The following is a 13,195-nucleotide window of genomic DNA, read 5'->3' as shown; positions in this document are numbered from 1 at the left end:
AATATTCCTTCCCATGCTCTACCAGACCCACTGTTTGCTTTACAGAGCGCTGACAAAAGCAGTTGTCCCCAAGGAGGACAGCAATTTTGCTGGTATCAACATGCTTTCCTGGAACAAAGGCAAGAGACCAAGCGGCACCATGACCTCAAAAGACAGCTTCTTGGACAAGGTCAGGAGTTGTTCTTGGATGGTGCCATGGCCACTCTGTGTTCTTTGCCAGTGTGAGGTTTGCTCCTGGCAACTCGAGACCATCTTTTCCCCTTTGTCCTGGAGCTTCATAGCCATCAGACATCACAGCTGCCTAGAGGTGGCCGAGGAGGCTGGGCTGTGGGTCAGACACCGGGGCGCCATGGCTTCTGCTTCTGTACGTATGCTCTTCTCAGCTGTGTTAGTTCTCTAGGCCCCAGACACACGGGGTTCCCCTGTGTCCAAACACATCTCACACCCTCTTAAGGCAGGGCTTTCCCACACGCTCACATCTCTGCCTGGTACGTACACCCTACATATTGTGGAGTTGGCTCTTTCTACCCTTCAGATATCACCCCATTTTACCCTTTTCAGGGGGCCTTTGATGACCTCTACTCCATAATAGTCTCCTGGGAGTCCCTCCCAGACACTTACTAAGACAGTAGATGTAATTATACCAGACCCTTAAACAACATGGGCGCCGGCAACCCACACAGTTGAAAATCTGCATATAACTTAAAATAATTGTTTAATATTTATCTTTTTTTTAATATTTTTATTTATTTCTAGGAGAGAGAGAGAGAGAGACAGCGTGAGCAGGAGAGGGCCAGAGAGAGAGGGAGATACAGACTCTGAAACAGGCTCCAAGCTCTGTGCTGGCAGTCAGCACAGAGCCCGACGCGGGGCTCCAACCCATGAACCGCGAGATCATGACCTACGCGAAAGTCAGACGCTTAACCGACTAAGCCACCCAGGCGCTCCTAATATTTATCTTTGAGAGAAGGAGAGAAGCAGAGCATGAGTGGGGGAGGGGAAGAGAGAGAGGAAGACACAGAATCCGAAGTAGGTTCTAGGTTCTGAGCTGTCAGCACAGAGTCCGATGCAGGGCTCAACCTTATAGACTGTGAGATCATGACCTGAGCCAAAGTCAGACGCTCAAACAACTGAGCCACCCAGGCACCCTGAAAACCCGCATATAACTTTTGAGTCCCCCAAAAGTTAACTACTAATAGCCTACTGTTGACCAGAAGACTTACCAATAACACGAACAGTCAATTAACACATATTTTGATACTGTATTCTGACACTAAATAAGCTAGAGAAAAGAAAATGTTATTAAGAAAATCATAAGGAAGAGAGAAAACTTTTATAGTACTGTCCTATATCTGCATGTCAGTGGACCCATGCAGTTCAAACCAGTTATTCAAGGGTCAACTGTACTTACTTAGGATTCCCCACTAGACTCTAAGTTCCATGGACATGGGACCATGGATATTCACAGTGGCTGCTCTTGAGCAAAGAGTCTCAAAGAACAGCTTAAGTGAAAGAAGAGGTCATATAAAACTCCAGTTCCCAAATTCTCCTAAAATGTCAGTAATGTGTCTTCCCCAGTTAGGAGCACCAGCCTGTGATATTGTGATTTATGACAAGATATAAGTATTTGACCTTCCAGTTCCTGGCAGAGAGCTCCTGAAACCCTTGAAGTTTCTTTTTTTTTTTTTAACATTTATTTATTTTTAAGAGACAGAGAGAGACAGATCATGAGCAGGAGAGGGATAGAGAGAGAGGGACACACAGAATCAGAAGCAGGCTCCAGGCTCTGAGCTGTCAGCACAGAGCCAGACGTGGGGCTCAAACCCACGAACTGTGAGATCATGACCTGAGCCAAAGTCGGTCGCTCAAGCAACTGAGCCACCCAGGCGCCCCAACCCTTGAAGTTTCTTAAGTGATTAGAACTACGGAAGAGTCTTTTGTTCTTAATAGGCTCCAGACAAGCACACCTGTAATAGTGGGGTGTGGGTGGGTGTGTAGTAGGTGGGTAACCCCATCTGCTTCCTTTCCTGCCCTGGAAGTGGATTTCTTTGACTTGGGCTGGGAGCTCTTTGGCTACCTACTGTCAAGATGACCCCAAAGGCCTTCAGTACAGACACCAGAAGGAGCTGATTGGCAGCAGCCCCAAGGGAGACAAAGTCACATCTGGGTGTTTTTCTGCACTCTGCCCTCGAAATTGTTGCATATGTGGATCACCTTGCAGCCATTTCTAGAATTTAAAATGAGTTCTTGGGATGCCTAGTGGCTCAGTCACTTAAGAGTTGGACTCTTGATTTGGCTCAGGTCATAATCTGACATTCCTCAGACTAAGTAAGCCTCAAGCAGTGAGCCCAGAGCCTGCTTGGGATTCTCTCTCTCCCAATCTCTCCGCCTCTGTCCCATCAAGTGCATACTCTCTCTTCCAAAAAATAATTACATAATCTTTTTTATTTATTTAATTAATTTATTTTTTAATATTTTTATTTATTTCTAGGAGAGACAGAGAGCGACAGCGTGAGCAGGGGAGGGTCAGAGAGAGAGGGAGATACAGAGTCTGAAATAGGCTCCAGGCTCCGAGCTGGCAGTCAGCACAGAGCCCGACGCGGGGCTCAAATCCACGAACCGCGAGATCATGACCTAAGCGAAAGTCGGACGCTTAACCAACTAAGCCACCCAGGCGCCCCAATAAATACAAAATCTTTAAAAAATGTGTTCTCATCTCAGTGTCTGGTTCTGCTTATGGCTCTTGAGTAGAAACAGCAGCTCAGATCACCCACCCCCTTGGGGTGACCCCTTTTCTTTTTTTCTTATCTTTCTTTGGCCTCCACCAGAGAAAGAGCTGACGGCTCCTTTACTCCCTAGACTTCCCTTTGTAGCTGTGCCTTGCTGAGAAAGTTCTAGAATGACATGAGGAGAGAAGGGANTCACCAGGCATGTCAGCTTGCACAAGAACCCTATTTCTGTGGGGTTCAGCTTCCTCAGGAGGACCTTACCTCAGGGATGCAACCTTGTAGGCTGGTCTCCTGGGCAGTGGTCCGTGAGCCTCAGACAGGTGCTTCCTCCCCAGACGCTTCGGTGGGGAAAAGTAAAGAGCCAAAAAGGCTGCCTTGGGGCCATTCCCCAACCGACACTGCAAACTCAAGAAAGTTCAGGATGGTAGCGGCCAGAACCAGGGGTGCAATGGCCCCACCCCTGGGAGGGGACAGAAGCATGCTGGCCCAGCCCTGAGAGGGTCCCAGGAGCCCTAGCAGCACAAAGGAGACAGAACTCAGCAGGTCCACACCATGTTGTGGACTCCTGTCCTGCTGGCACTCTTCATCCACTATGCAGGTGAGAACACCCCAGAGCTCACCTCCCCTGGCCCCATCTCCCGCCCTCCTCTGCAAGTTGCCCATATGCTTCTGTGTCCCCAGGTTGTGACTCTCAGCCCCTACTGAGCCAGCCGCCATTGGTGTCCTCGCCCCTTGGAACGACAGTCCATCTGGCCTGCACCTTGAGCAGAGACTACGATGTCAGGGTTTATAACATCCTTTGGTACCAGCAGAGGCCCGGCCACCCTCCAAGATTCGTGCTGAGATATTTCTCCCACGCCGACCACAGCCAGGGATACAAGATTCCCCCTCGCTTCTCTGGATTCAAAGATGTGGCCAAGAACACGGGATATTTGAGCATCTCTGGGCTGCAGCCTGAGGATGAGGCTATGTATTACTGTTCTGTAGTAGCCCAGGTCTCGGATAAGGATAAGGAGATGAGGGGAGAGAGGAGGGAAGAAAAGGAGTCTGCTGTTCCAGGGTCCCAGGCACCGCCAGACACAGTTACCTTGAACTAGAGGCCAAAGGGCACACCTCCTCAGAGAGGGGCGAGTATGGGCGAGGAGGGTGGGCCGTGGGCTTCACAGAGCCCAGGAGAAAGCCGATCAGCTTCTTCCTGTTCAGCAGAATTGCTCAGACACCACGAATGTGGGATTGGGGGATTAAAGTTCCTTGTGTCTTGAGAAGTTGTCTTGCTGAGTTTGTGTGTCTAGTGTGCCAAATTGTACTGAGGAGGCCTCAGATGTTCTGAGAGAGCTCTCATTCTCTCAGTGGGACACACCCTAGAACCAGTCTAGGGTGAAGGCTCAGGAGACCAGCTGGTCACAATGCTTGGCCCAAGGCCCTGCTCTTGTGCGTCCTGGGGGGCAGGGACTGCACCCTGGGGGGTGCTCCTGTTGAGGACAGTCTGTTCTGTTGTGCAGGAGTTACAGGGTCAACAACATAAAAAAAAAAAACAACTCTTTTGGGCCTCTGGGGAGGACAGTGGGTCCCCAGTGATAGGTCTGAAGCGGGTCCTCCACATCGGTACTGTGACCTTGGAACAGACAGTTCTCTGTTGTGAGGCTGTCCTGTGCACTAGGTTGCTTGGCAGCATCCCTGGCCTCTACTCAACAAATGCCAGCACCTGTGGCCTCCTGCCCCTACTGATGACACCCAGAAACGTCTCCAGGCATTGCCAAATGCCCTCCAGGTGGCAAAATCTGCTTGATTAAACACCTTTGATCTCGGTGAGAGAAATGGGTATATTCGGCAGAGACTCACAGATATTTTCTTTGAGGGGCCACAAACTAAGTCACTTGGGCTTTCCAAGCTGTATGAAATTTGTCCCAACTACTCACTTCTGTCCTTACAATGTGAGAGCGGTCACAGGCAATACTATGTAAACAGATGGGCATGGCTGTGTTCCTAGTTAACTTTGTTTACAGAACCATAGGGCTGGGCCAGATATGGCACCAGAGCTTGCCAGCACCTGCTCCGGAGGAACACTCCTGCCTCTGGGTTTCAATGCAGCTACGCTTGGTGGGGTAATCAAGGTCAACCTTAGTTCCTCCTGTCTGGTAACTCCATGGAAACCTCTGGACCCCTGGAAAACCCTGGAGGCAGGGAGAGTGGCCTCTCTGATGGGTTTCTTGGGTGAAGAGGGTCCTGTAGCCTGGACCCATAGCAGACCACCTGGGTGGTGGGTCAGGATGTGCCCTGCAGAAACAGACCCCATATACAGGTGCATAGACTGGACATGCCTCATACTCAGGGAGGTGCCAGGCAAACTGTCCTCTCTGTAATCCCAAACTTGGCTGAGAACATCCATTTATCACGGGGTCCCCCCAGAGAGTGGGCCTGTGTCAATACTGGCCTTTCACATGTGCAAAACAATGGTCTCAGCTCGTGACATGTTCAAGGTACCCTCTGAGCTTCTACCTCCTCAAATGTATGCATTACCTTTGCCCCTGGAGAGGGGCCTCCAGGCCATGTTCCTGAAGGCCAGCCAGGTGGGCCCACCTATAACCTGCTGTTCTGCTTTCACCCTTGTGATTCTGGGATTCCATGCCTTGACAAGAAATCCAGAGAGCAGAGAGTCAGGTTGGGACTCTCCGTTATCCTAACACTCCACTCTGCCCTAATAGATCCACAGAGGGTGAGGCCTTGGACTAGGGTCTCAGGCTAGCCAGACTGTGAGTCTTAGCTCTGGTCAGCCTAGAAAGGGCTGGCCCCATTTGGATTCTAGGCCAACATCCCCATTGTCGTATGTAAAGAGGATCATAACAGTACGGACTGATTTCAATAAAACAGTTAACTGTAATGGCTCCTCCACAAAAGAGTAGTGTTAATATTTCCTCATCAGTCACCACGCGTGGCCTTCCTCCTTGTTGAGTCCGTTCTTTTAGCCTGAGTCATTTCTCACCTCCACCATTATCTGGCCTCCTGCCCGTCCCCGCTGCCCCCCACAGCTCCTCCTCCTCATTACTCCCAGAGCCAGCCCGGCCTGCACTCCTCCTCTCTAACCTTTGTCTCTCACCTTTGAAGGCACATATGCAAGCCACGTTTGTAATTTTCTATTTTCCATGGGCTACATATTTTAAGAAAGGTAATAAGAAACAGGTGAAACAGGTAAATGATTTTTGTGAGTATTTATTCATTTTGAAAGAGTCAGAGAGAGAGAGACAGAGAGACAGAGAGAGCGTGTGCTAGCGCAAGTGGGGGAGGGGCACAGAGAGGGAGAGAGAGAATCCCAAGCAGGTTCCTCTCTGTTAGCAAAGAGCCCTAGTCCTTGGCTTGATCCCATGAACCTTGAGATCATGGCCTGACCTGATATCAAGAGTCAGACGCTTAACCAACTGAGCCACTGGGTGCCCCTAAACGATTTTTAATAGTACTTTCTTTTTAACTCCATACATCCCAAATATGATCATTTCGGCATGCCATATAATATTAGCTACCAGAGGGTTTAATCTCTTTTGAAGTTTTCTGCAAAATCTTCAAACTCCAGAGTGTTGTTTGCAATCATGGCTCCTTTCTTTTTGGATCAGCCACTTTCCAAGTATCCAACACCTGTCAATGCCTTGGGTATAACCATACAGATCGAAAGGATCAAATTCAGACTCATGACGCAGACTTTGGAGGCTGGTCCTGATCTGGTTCTAAGTCCCAGGTCTTTTTTTTTTTTTTAATAGTTANAGAGTCTCTCATGGTTTGCCTCTCTCCCTCTACCCCACTATTATTCCCCTCTTCTCCCCCATGGTCCTCCGTTAAGTTCCTCCTAATCCTCCTATATGTGCAAACATATGGTATCTGTCCTTCTCTGCCTCTAAGTCCCAGGTCTTATCCACCCCCTCTAAGCCATATTAATCCATCTGCAATTGATCCAACACCTTATACTTGTTGCTTCAGACCCTTTCCCCAAGCCATTCATTTGCAGACAGGACTTCCTGTCTTCCTTTACAGTGTCCTCCAGCTGGCTTCCCCAACTCAGGGCTCCACTATGATCTCAAATCTCACTCTTAGGCCAAGATTTCCCTGACCTCTTTAGGCAGTTACTAGCTTCCTGCCATGTGTGGTCATTGTGTTTTCCTAAATATATTTAGCATCTACCAGACAGACCCAAATTTACTTTGCAGGTCTCTCGCCTTCACTAATCTGCAAATTCTCAGTGGGCAGGATCCCTTCTACTCATTTGATGTGTCTGGTAAACACGAGGTGATAACAGAGTTGAGCAAAAAGATGAATGAGTAATTAGTCACATGACTGAATGAATCCTTGAGGTGCAAAGCCCCTGCCATTCTAGAATCCCCTGAGATGGCTGGGGTCATTGGGATTCCCTAAGAAGGGAAATCATGTCACGTTAGTGAGTGGCCACTTTCTGTCCATCTGTCTGTCTGTCTTTCTGTCAGAATTTTTCTCTCACATATGTGCGTGCGCACACACACACTGACACACAGACACACAGACACAATCACACACACACACCTCTGATGCCTCACATATAAAGCTGGGGATTATGTACAGCAAGTGGGAATGATGTGGGGAGGAATAGGTCAAATTGGCCAATGCAGAGAGAACTTTCTGAATCAGTAACAGAGGAGAGAGATATTGAAGGTGGGGGGATCTGGCCCCTGATACTGTAAGGAGCTCCCCTACCCCCATCACCTCTAGGCCTCTCTCTACAGGGCTCCCATGTGTTATACAGAACAAAGGTGTGTGGTGCTCAGAGCTGTGGTCTGTGTACAGAAATGCTTGACTCAGCTCCCGAATTTGAGACAGAAACACAGAACCCAATGGGCTTGGATATGGCACCAGTGGTACTGAAGTGGGGACCCAACATTCTCACCTGAGTTAGGCCCTGAGATCCCTGAAATCTGGGGAATACCCAAGGGTCTTGGGGGATGGAGTGTGCCAATCAGACAGAGTGAAGACTCGAGGGGCTCTCAGAGCATACAGAAGGCCAGCATGGTTGTGACATGGTTTGGCAAGATGAGCTCGGGGAAGTGGCCCCAAACAACAAGGAAGGGTGGTATTAACCTCCAGAGGCCCTTTAGGGCATGGAAGCCCCTGTGTTTCATCCTAAATCATGTTTTTGTGATGTGAGCACAATGCCCAAATCCATTCGTCCATTACTGGGTGCCAGCTAGGGATGTCCTCATTCCTGCATTCCTTCTTCCCCTATTGGCAAGAAAACTTCCCCTCATCAGTGATTTAGTCACCTGAGGAACTCTGTGTAGGGTAAAGGCAGGATAAATATTTGATCTTTTTTTCCTTTATTTACCAGCTATCAAAATAACAGGCTGTGTGCCAGCTTTGTCCAATTTTGATTTGTTAGTGGCATGGTAAGCTCCTGACGATAAGCATATCTGAGGTGTTTAGATCCATTGCAATTATTGGAAATTCTTCTGTCTTTGAGCAGTAGAAGCCCATTCAGATTGGTCTCTGGTCATGAACACGTGGATGTATCAAAAACAGTACATTTAACTTTGTTTTCGGTATTTATAAAAATGTGAACCAATTTTCAACCCAGCTACTTTTCAAAGGGATGATGATTTAAAACATCATGGCGAAATGGGTCTTACACAAGGAAAGAGACCCCTGGAATGGGAAAATCATTCTTTTGCAATGCTTAATGTGATCATAGTAATGACTATGGCAAGGACCATAGATGGGTGCCAGAATTCTTGGCTGCTTGGTTACCAGGACACAGAGCATGTCACCGCAGAACCAGCTTTGGATCCTCTGTCCTCTCCCCTTTCTGTCTCTCCCCTGATCACACCTCACTCTCTCTCTCTCTCAAATATAAACATTTAAAAAATAAAAATAAAACGTATTCTCATGTCAAAAAGATCACCTGACCCTTAATAAAAATTAAAATAAAAAAGATCACCTTACCCAACACCTGCCCTGTCCTACAAATCCACGGAGAATCGAACTTTAGATTTAAAGTTTTTCACCAGCTTTTCAAAGTCATCCAGGGCTCTCCTTATACATTCCTTCCCATGCTCTACAAGACCCATCGTTTGTTGTACAGAGCGCTGACAAAAGCAGTTGTCCCGAAGGAGGACAGCGATTTTGTTGGTATCACCATGCTTTCTTGGAACAAAGGCAAGAGACCAAGCGGCACCGTGACCTCAAAAGACAGTGTCTTGGACGAGGTCAGGAGTTGTTCTTGGATGGTGCCATGGCCCCTCTCTGTTCTTTGCCAGTGTGAGATTTGCTCCTGGCAACAAGAAGCGGGACGTGGGGCAGACACTGGGGTGCCATGGCTTTCGTTCTGTGGATATACCGTGCCCAGAAGTGTTGGTTCTCTAGGGCCTAGACACGCTGACTTCCTCTATTTCCAAATACACACCACATTGTCCTGAAGTAGGGCTTTCCCACATGCTCATGTCTCTGCCTAGTACATACATCCTACATACTGTGAAGCTGGCTCTTTCTACTCTTCAGGTATCACCCCATTTTCCCTTTTACAGGGGTCTTTGAAGACCCCAACTCCATAATAGTCTTCTGGGGAGTCTCTCCTGGACATTTCCTAAGACACATAGATGTAATTATATCAGATTCCTAAACAACACGGGCACTGGCACCCCACACAGTTGAAAATGCATATAACTTTTGAGTCCGCCAAAAGTTAACTACTAATTGCCTACTGTTGACCAGAAGCCTTAGTGATAACATGAACGATCAATTATCACATGTTTTGTATGTTATAAGTATTATATATGTATTATATACTGTATTCTTACAATCAAGTAAGGTAGAGAAAAGAAAACATTATTATGAAAATCATACAGATGGGTGCTTGGATGGCTCCGTTGGTTAGGCATATAAATCTTGATTTCAGCTCAAGTCATGATCTCAAATTCCTAGGTTTGAGCCCCAAGCTATGAGCCCAGAGCCTGCTTGGAATTCTCTCTCTCTCTCTCTCTCTCTCTCTCTCCTACTCTCTCCGCCCCTTTCTCACTCAGGTGCCCATGCTCTCTCTCAAAAATAATTAAACTTAAGAAAATTGTGTTCTCATCTCAATGCCTGGTTCTGCTTATGGAACTTGAGTAGAAACAGTAGCTCTATTCACCCACCCCCTCGTAGTGACCTTTTCCTTTTTTCTTTTATTTCTTTTGCCTCCACCAGGAGAGGAGGCCTTGCCTTACGGCCTCCTGAGAACCGAGCACCCACTTCAATCCCTGAGCTTCTTTCTGGGGCTTTGCTATGCTGAGAAAGTTTNTCCTCTACCTCAGGGATGCAACCTTGTAGGCTGGTCTCCTGGGCAGTGGTCCGTGAGCCTCAGACAGGTGCTTCCTCCCCAGACGCTTCAGTGGCGAAAAGTAAAGAGCCACAAAGGCTGCCTTGGGGCCATTCCCCAACCGACACTGCAAACTCAAGAAAGTTCAGGATGGTAGCGGCCAGAACCAGGGGTGCAATGGCCCCACCCCTGGGAGGGGACAGAAGCATGCTGGCCCAGCCCCGAGAGGGTCCCAGGAGCCCTAGCAGCACAAAGAGAGAGTTCATCACGTCTACACCATGTCGTGGCCTCCTGTCTTACTGGCTATCTTCATCCACTATGCAGGTGAGAGCACCCCAGAGCTCACCTCCCCTGGTCCCATCTCCCGCCCTCCTCTGCAAGTTGCCCATATGCTTCTGTGTCCCCAGGTTGTGACTCTCAGCCCCTACTGAGCCAGCCGCCATTGGTGTCCTCGCCCCTTGGAACGACAGTCCATCTGGCCTGCACCTTGAGCAGAGACTACGATGTCAGGGTTTATAACATCTACTGGTACCAGCAGAGGCCCGGTCACCCTTCAAAATTCGTCCTGAGATATTTCTCCCACTCAGACTACAGCCAGGGATACAAGATTCCCCCTCGCTTCTCTGGATTCAAAGATGTGGCCAAGAACACGGGATATTTGAGCATCTCTGGGCTGCAGCCTGAGGATGAGGCTATATATTACTGTTCTCTGAAGGCTGAAGAGGTGCATAGGGAGAGGCAGATGAGGGAAGAGAGGTGGGGATAAAAGGAGCCTGCTGTTCCAGGGTCCCAGGCACCCCCCGGACACACTTACCTTGAACTAGAGACCAAAAGANGAGAAAGTTTTAGAATGACATGAGGAGAGAAGGGATGATGGAGTGAGATGGTTGATTTCATGTGGTCCAAGGGATGCCCAGATTCAACATTACTTCTAGGTGTGTCTGTGAAGGTATCTCTGAATGACATTAGCATTAGAACCGGTGTGCTCATGAAAGCAGGTGGCCCTCCCCATGCAGGTGAGCATCTTCTAGTCCATGGAGGGCCTGAACAGAACAGAGAGAGGGAGGAGGGTGGAATTTGCCCCTTTCTGCTTCCTGTCTGCCTGCGGAGCTGGGACATCGGTCTACTCCTGCCCTTGGACGGGGCTTTACGCCATGGACTCCCCTGGTTCTTAGGCTTTTGGACTCAGACTGAGGTGCACCGCTGGCTTTCCTGGGTCTACAGCCTGCACATGGCATATCGTGGGACTTCTCAGTCTCCATAACCAGGAGAGGCAATCCGTCATAATAAATCTCTTCCTAGGTACATACCCTATTGGCTCTGTTTCTCTGGAGAACCCTGGTTAACGGAGGGACGTAGGTCTTCATCTGAGCATCCCAGCAGCCTCCAGCTGCACACCCCGCACGGCTTTGTGGCTTACATGGAACAGAAAACAGGCCTCAGGCCTTCAGGAAGTCCTTGGTGATGGGGTCAGGTCAGGTGGAACAGGGACGGGTCTGGCCAAGGAGCGGGCCGAGGACCAGGGGCTTCTGCCATTCCCGCCCCGGGGGGAGACTGTTGTGAAGAGCAGAGTGTCAGGAGAGCCGGAGCACGGCCTCTGCAGGACGCCGATGGGGGGAAATGCAGCTCTACCTCTGCCCCCACCTGTCCCGGGCCGCACATGGGGGCCCCCGAGCCCCTGCTGGTGCTTTCTTCTCAGAAGCTGTGGGTCCCTGCTGCTTCATTCTAGAAGGGAAAGGGGGCTGGGTTTGGTGGGAGGGAATGACAGGAGCATGGAAGGGGACAGAGTATCCCACTCACCCCAGAACCCCAGAATTTCAGCTGCACGAAGCAGGTGTTTTCACCCCCCCCGAGGATGTGTCCTTTCTACCGGCTCACCAGGCATGTCAGCTTGCACAAGAACCCTATTTCTGTGGGGTTCAGCTTCCTCAGGAGGACCTTACCTCAGGGATGCAACCTTGTAGGCTGGTCTCCTGGGCAGTGGTCCGTGAGCCTCAGACAGGTGCTTCCTCCCCAGACGCTTCAGTGGCGAAAAGTAAAGAGCCACAAAGGCTGCCTTGGGGCCATTCCCCAACCGACACTGCAAACTCAAGAAAGTTCAGGATGGTAGCGGCCAGAACCAGGGGTGCAATGGCCCCACCCCTGGGAGGGGACAGAAGCATGCTGGCCCAGCCCCGAGAGGGTCCCAGGAGCCCTAGCAGCACAAAGAGAGAGTTCATCACGTCTACACCATGTCGTGGCCTCCTGTCTTACTGGCTATCTTCATCCACTATGCAGGTGAGAGCACCCCAGAGCTCACCTCCCCTGGTCCCATCTCCCGCCCTCCTCTGCAAGTTGCCCATATGCTTCTGTGTCCCCAGGTTGTGACTCTCAGCCCCTACTGAGCCAGCCGCCATTGGTGTCCTCGCCCCTTGGAACGACAGTCCATCTGGCCTGCACCTTGAGCAGAGACTACGATGTCAGGGTTTATAACATCTACTGGTACCAGCAGAGGCCCGGTCACCCTTCAAAATTCGTCCTGAGATATTTCTCCCACTCAGACTACAGCCAGGGATACAAGATTCCCCCTCGCTTCTCTGGATTCAAAGATGTGGCCAAGAACACGGGATATTTGAGCATCTCTGGGCTGCAGCCTGAGGATGAGGCTATATATTACTGTTCTCTGAAGGCTGAAGAGGTGCATAGGGAGAGGCAGATGAGGGAAGAGAGGTGGGGATAAAAGGAGCCTGCTGTTCCAGGGTCCCAGGCACCCCCCGGACACACTTACCTTGAACTAGAGACCAAAAGACACACCTCCTCAGAGAGGGGCGAGTATGGGCGAGGAGGGTGGGCCGTGGGCTTCACAGAGCCCAGGAGAAAGCCGATCAGCTTCTTCCTGTTCAGCAGAATTGCTCAGACACCACGAATGTGGGATTGGGGGATTAAAGTTCCTTGTGTCTTGAGAAGTTGTCTTGCTGAGTTTGTGTGTCTAGTGTGCCAAATTGTACTGAGGAGGCCTCAGATGTTCTGAGAGAGCTCTCATTCTCTCAGTGGGACACACCCTAGAACCAGTCTAGGGTGAAGGCTCAGGAGACCAGCTGGTCACAATGCTTGGCCCAAGGCCCTGCTCTTGTGCGTCCTGGGGGGCAGGGACTGCACCCTGGGGGGTGCTCCTGTTGAG

General features: G+C 49.8%; 3 protein-coding genes across 3 annotated transcripts; all 3 read left to right on the top strand.

Annotated features, from left to right (window-relative positions):
- Positions 1-3,281: 3,281 nt before the first annotated feature.
- LOC144216470 (immunoglobulin iota chain-like) lies at positions 3,282-3,904 on the top strand. The gene is made up of 2 exons (XM_077745837.1): positions 3,282-3,327; positions 3,411-3,904. The coding sequence occupies exons 1-2, from the start codon at positions 3,282-3,284 to the stop codon at positions 3,824-3,826; spliced, it is 462 nt and encodes a 153-aa protein (XP_077601963.1). The 3' UTR covers positions 3,827-3,904.
- Positions 3,905-10,305: 6,401 nt separating this feature from the next.
- On the top strand, positions 10,306-10,801 carry LOC144216472 (immunoglobulin iota chain-like). The gene is made up of 2 exons (XM_077745839.1): positions 10,306-10,359; positions 10,443-10,801. Exons 1-2 carry the CDS (start codon positions 10,314-10,316, stop codon positions 10,799-10,801), a joined length of 405 nt encoding a protein of 134 aa, XP_077601965.1. The 5' UTR covers positions 10,306-10,313.
- Positions 10,802-12,258: 1,457 nt separating this feature from the next.
- Positions 12,259-12,754, top strand: LOC144216471 (immunoglobulin iota chain-like). Its single transcript, XM_077745838.1, has 2 exons — positions 12,259-12,312; positions 12,396-12,754. The coding sequence occupies exons 1-2, from the start codon at positions 12,267-12,269 to the stop codon at positions 12,752-12,754; spliced, it is 405 nt and encodes a 134-aa protein (XP_077601964.1). The 5' UTR covers positions 12,259-12,266.
- The last annotated feature ends 441 nt before the right edge of the window (positions 12,755-13,195 follow it).

Source organism: Crocuta crocuta, unplaced genomic scaffold, assembly GCF_008692635.1.
Source record: "Crocuta crocuta isolate KB4526 unplaced genomic scaffold, BGI_CrCroc_1.0 scaffold344, whole genome shotgun sequence".
NCBI lineage: Eukaryota > Metazoa > Chordata > Mammalia > Carnivora > Hyaenidae > Crocuta > Crocuta crocuta.
This window is presented reverse-complemented; position numbering and strand designations above follow the sequence as displayed.

Coding starts and splice junctions, on each gene's coding strand:
- LOC144216470 (XM_077745837.1), top strand. CDS start 3,282: ATGTTGTGGACTCCTGTCCTGCTGGCACTCTTCATCCACTATGCAG. Junction 3,328..3,410: donor ACTCTTCATCCACTATGCAG/GTGAGAACACCC, acceptor CTGTGTCCCCAG/GTTGTGACTCTCAGCCCCTA.
- LOC144216472 (XM_077745839.1), top strand. CDS start 10,314: ATGTCGTGGCCTCCTGTCTTACTGGCTATCTTCATCCACTATGCAG. Junction 10,360..10,442: donor TATCTTCATCCACTATGCAG/GTGAGAGCACCC, acceptor CTGTGTCCCCAG/GTTGTGACTCTCAGCCCCTA.
- LOC144216471 (XM_077745838.1), top strand. CDS start 12,267: ATGTCGTGGCCTCCTGTCTTACTGGCTATCTTCATCCACTATGCAG. Junction 12,313..12,395: donor TATCTTCATCCACTATGCAG/GTGAGAGCACCC, acceptor CTGTGTCCCCAG/GTTGTGACTCTCAGCCCCTA.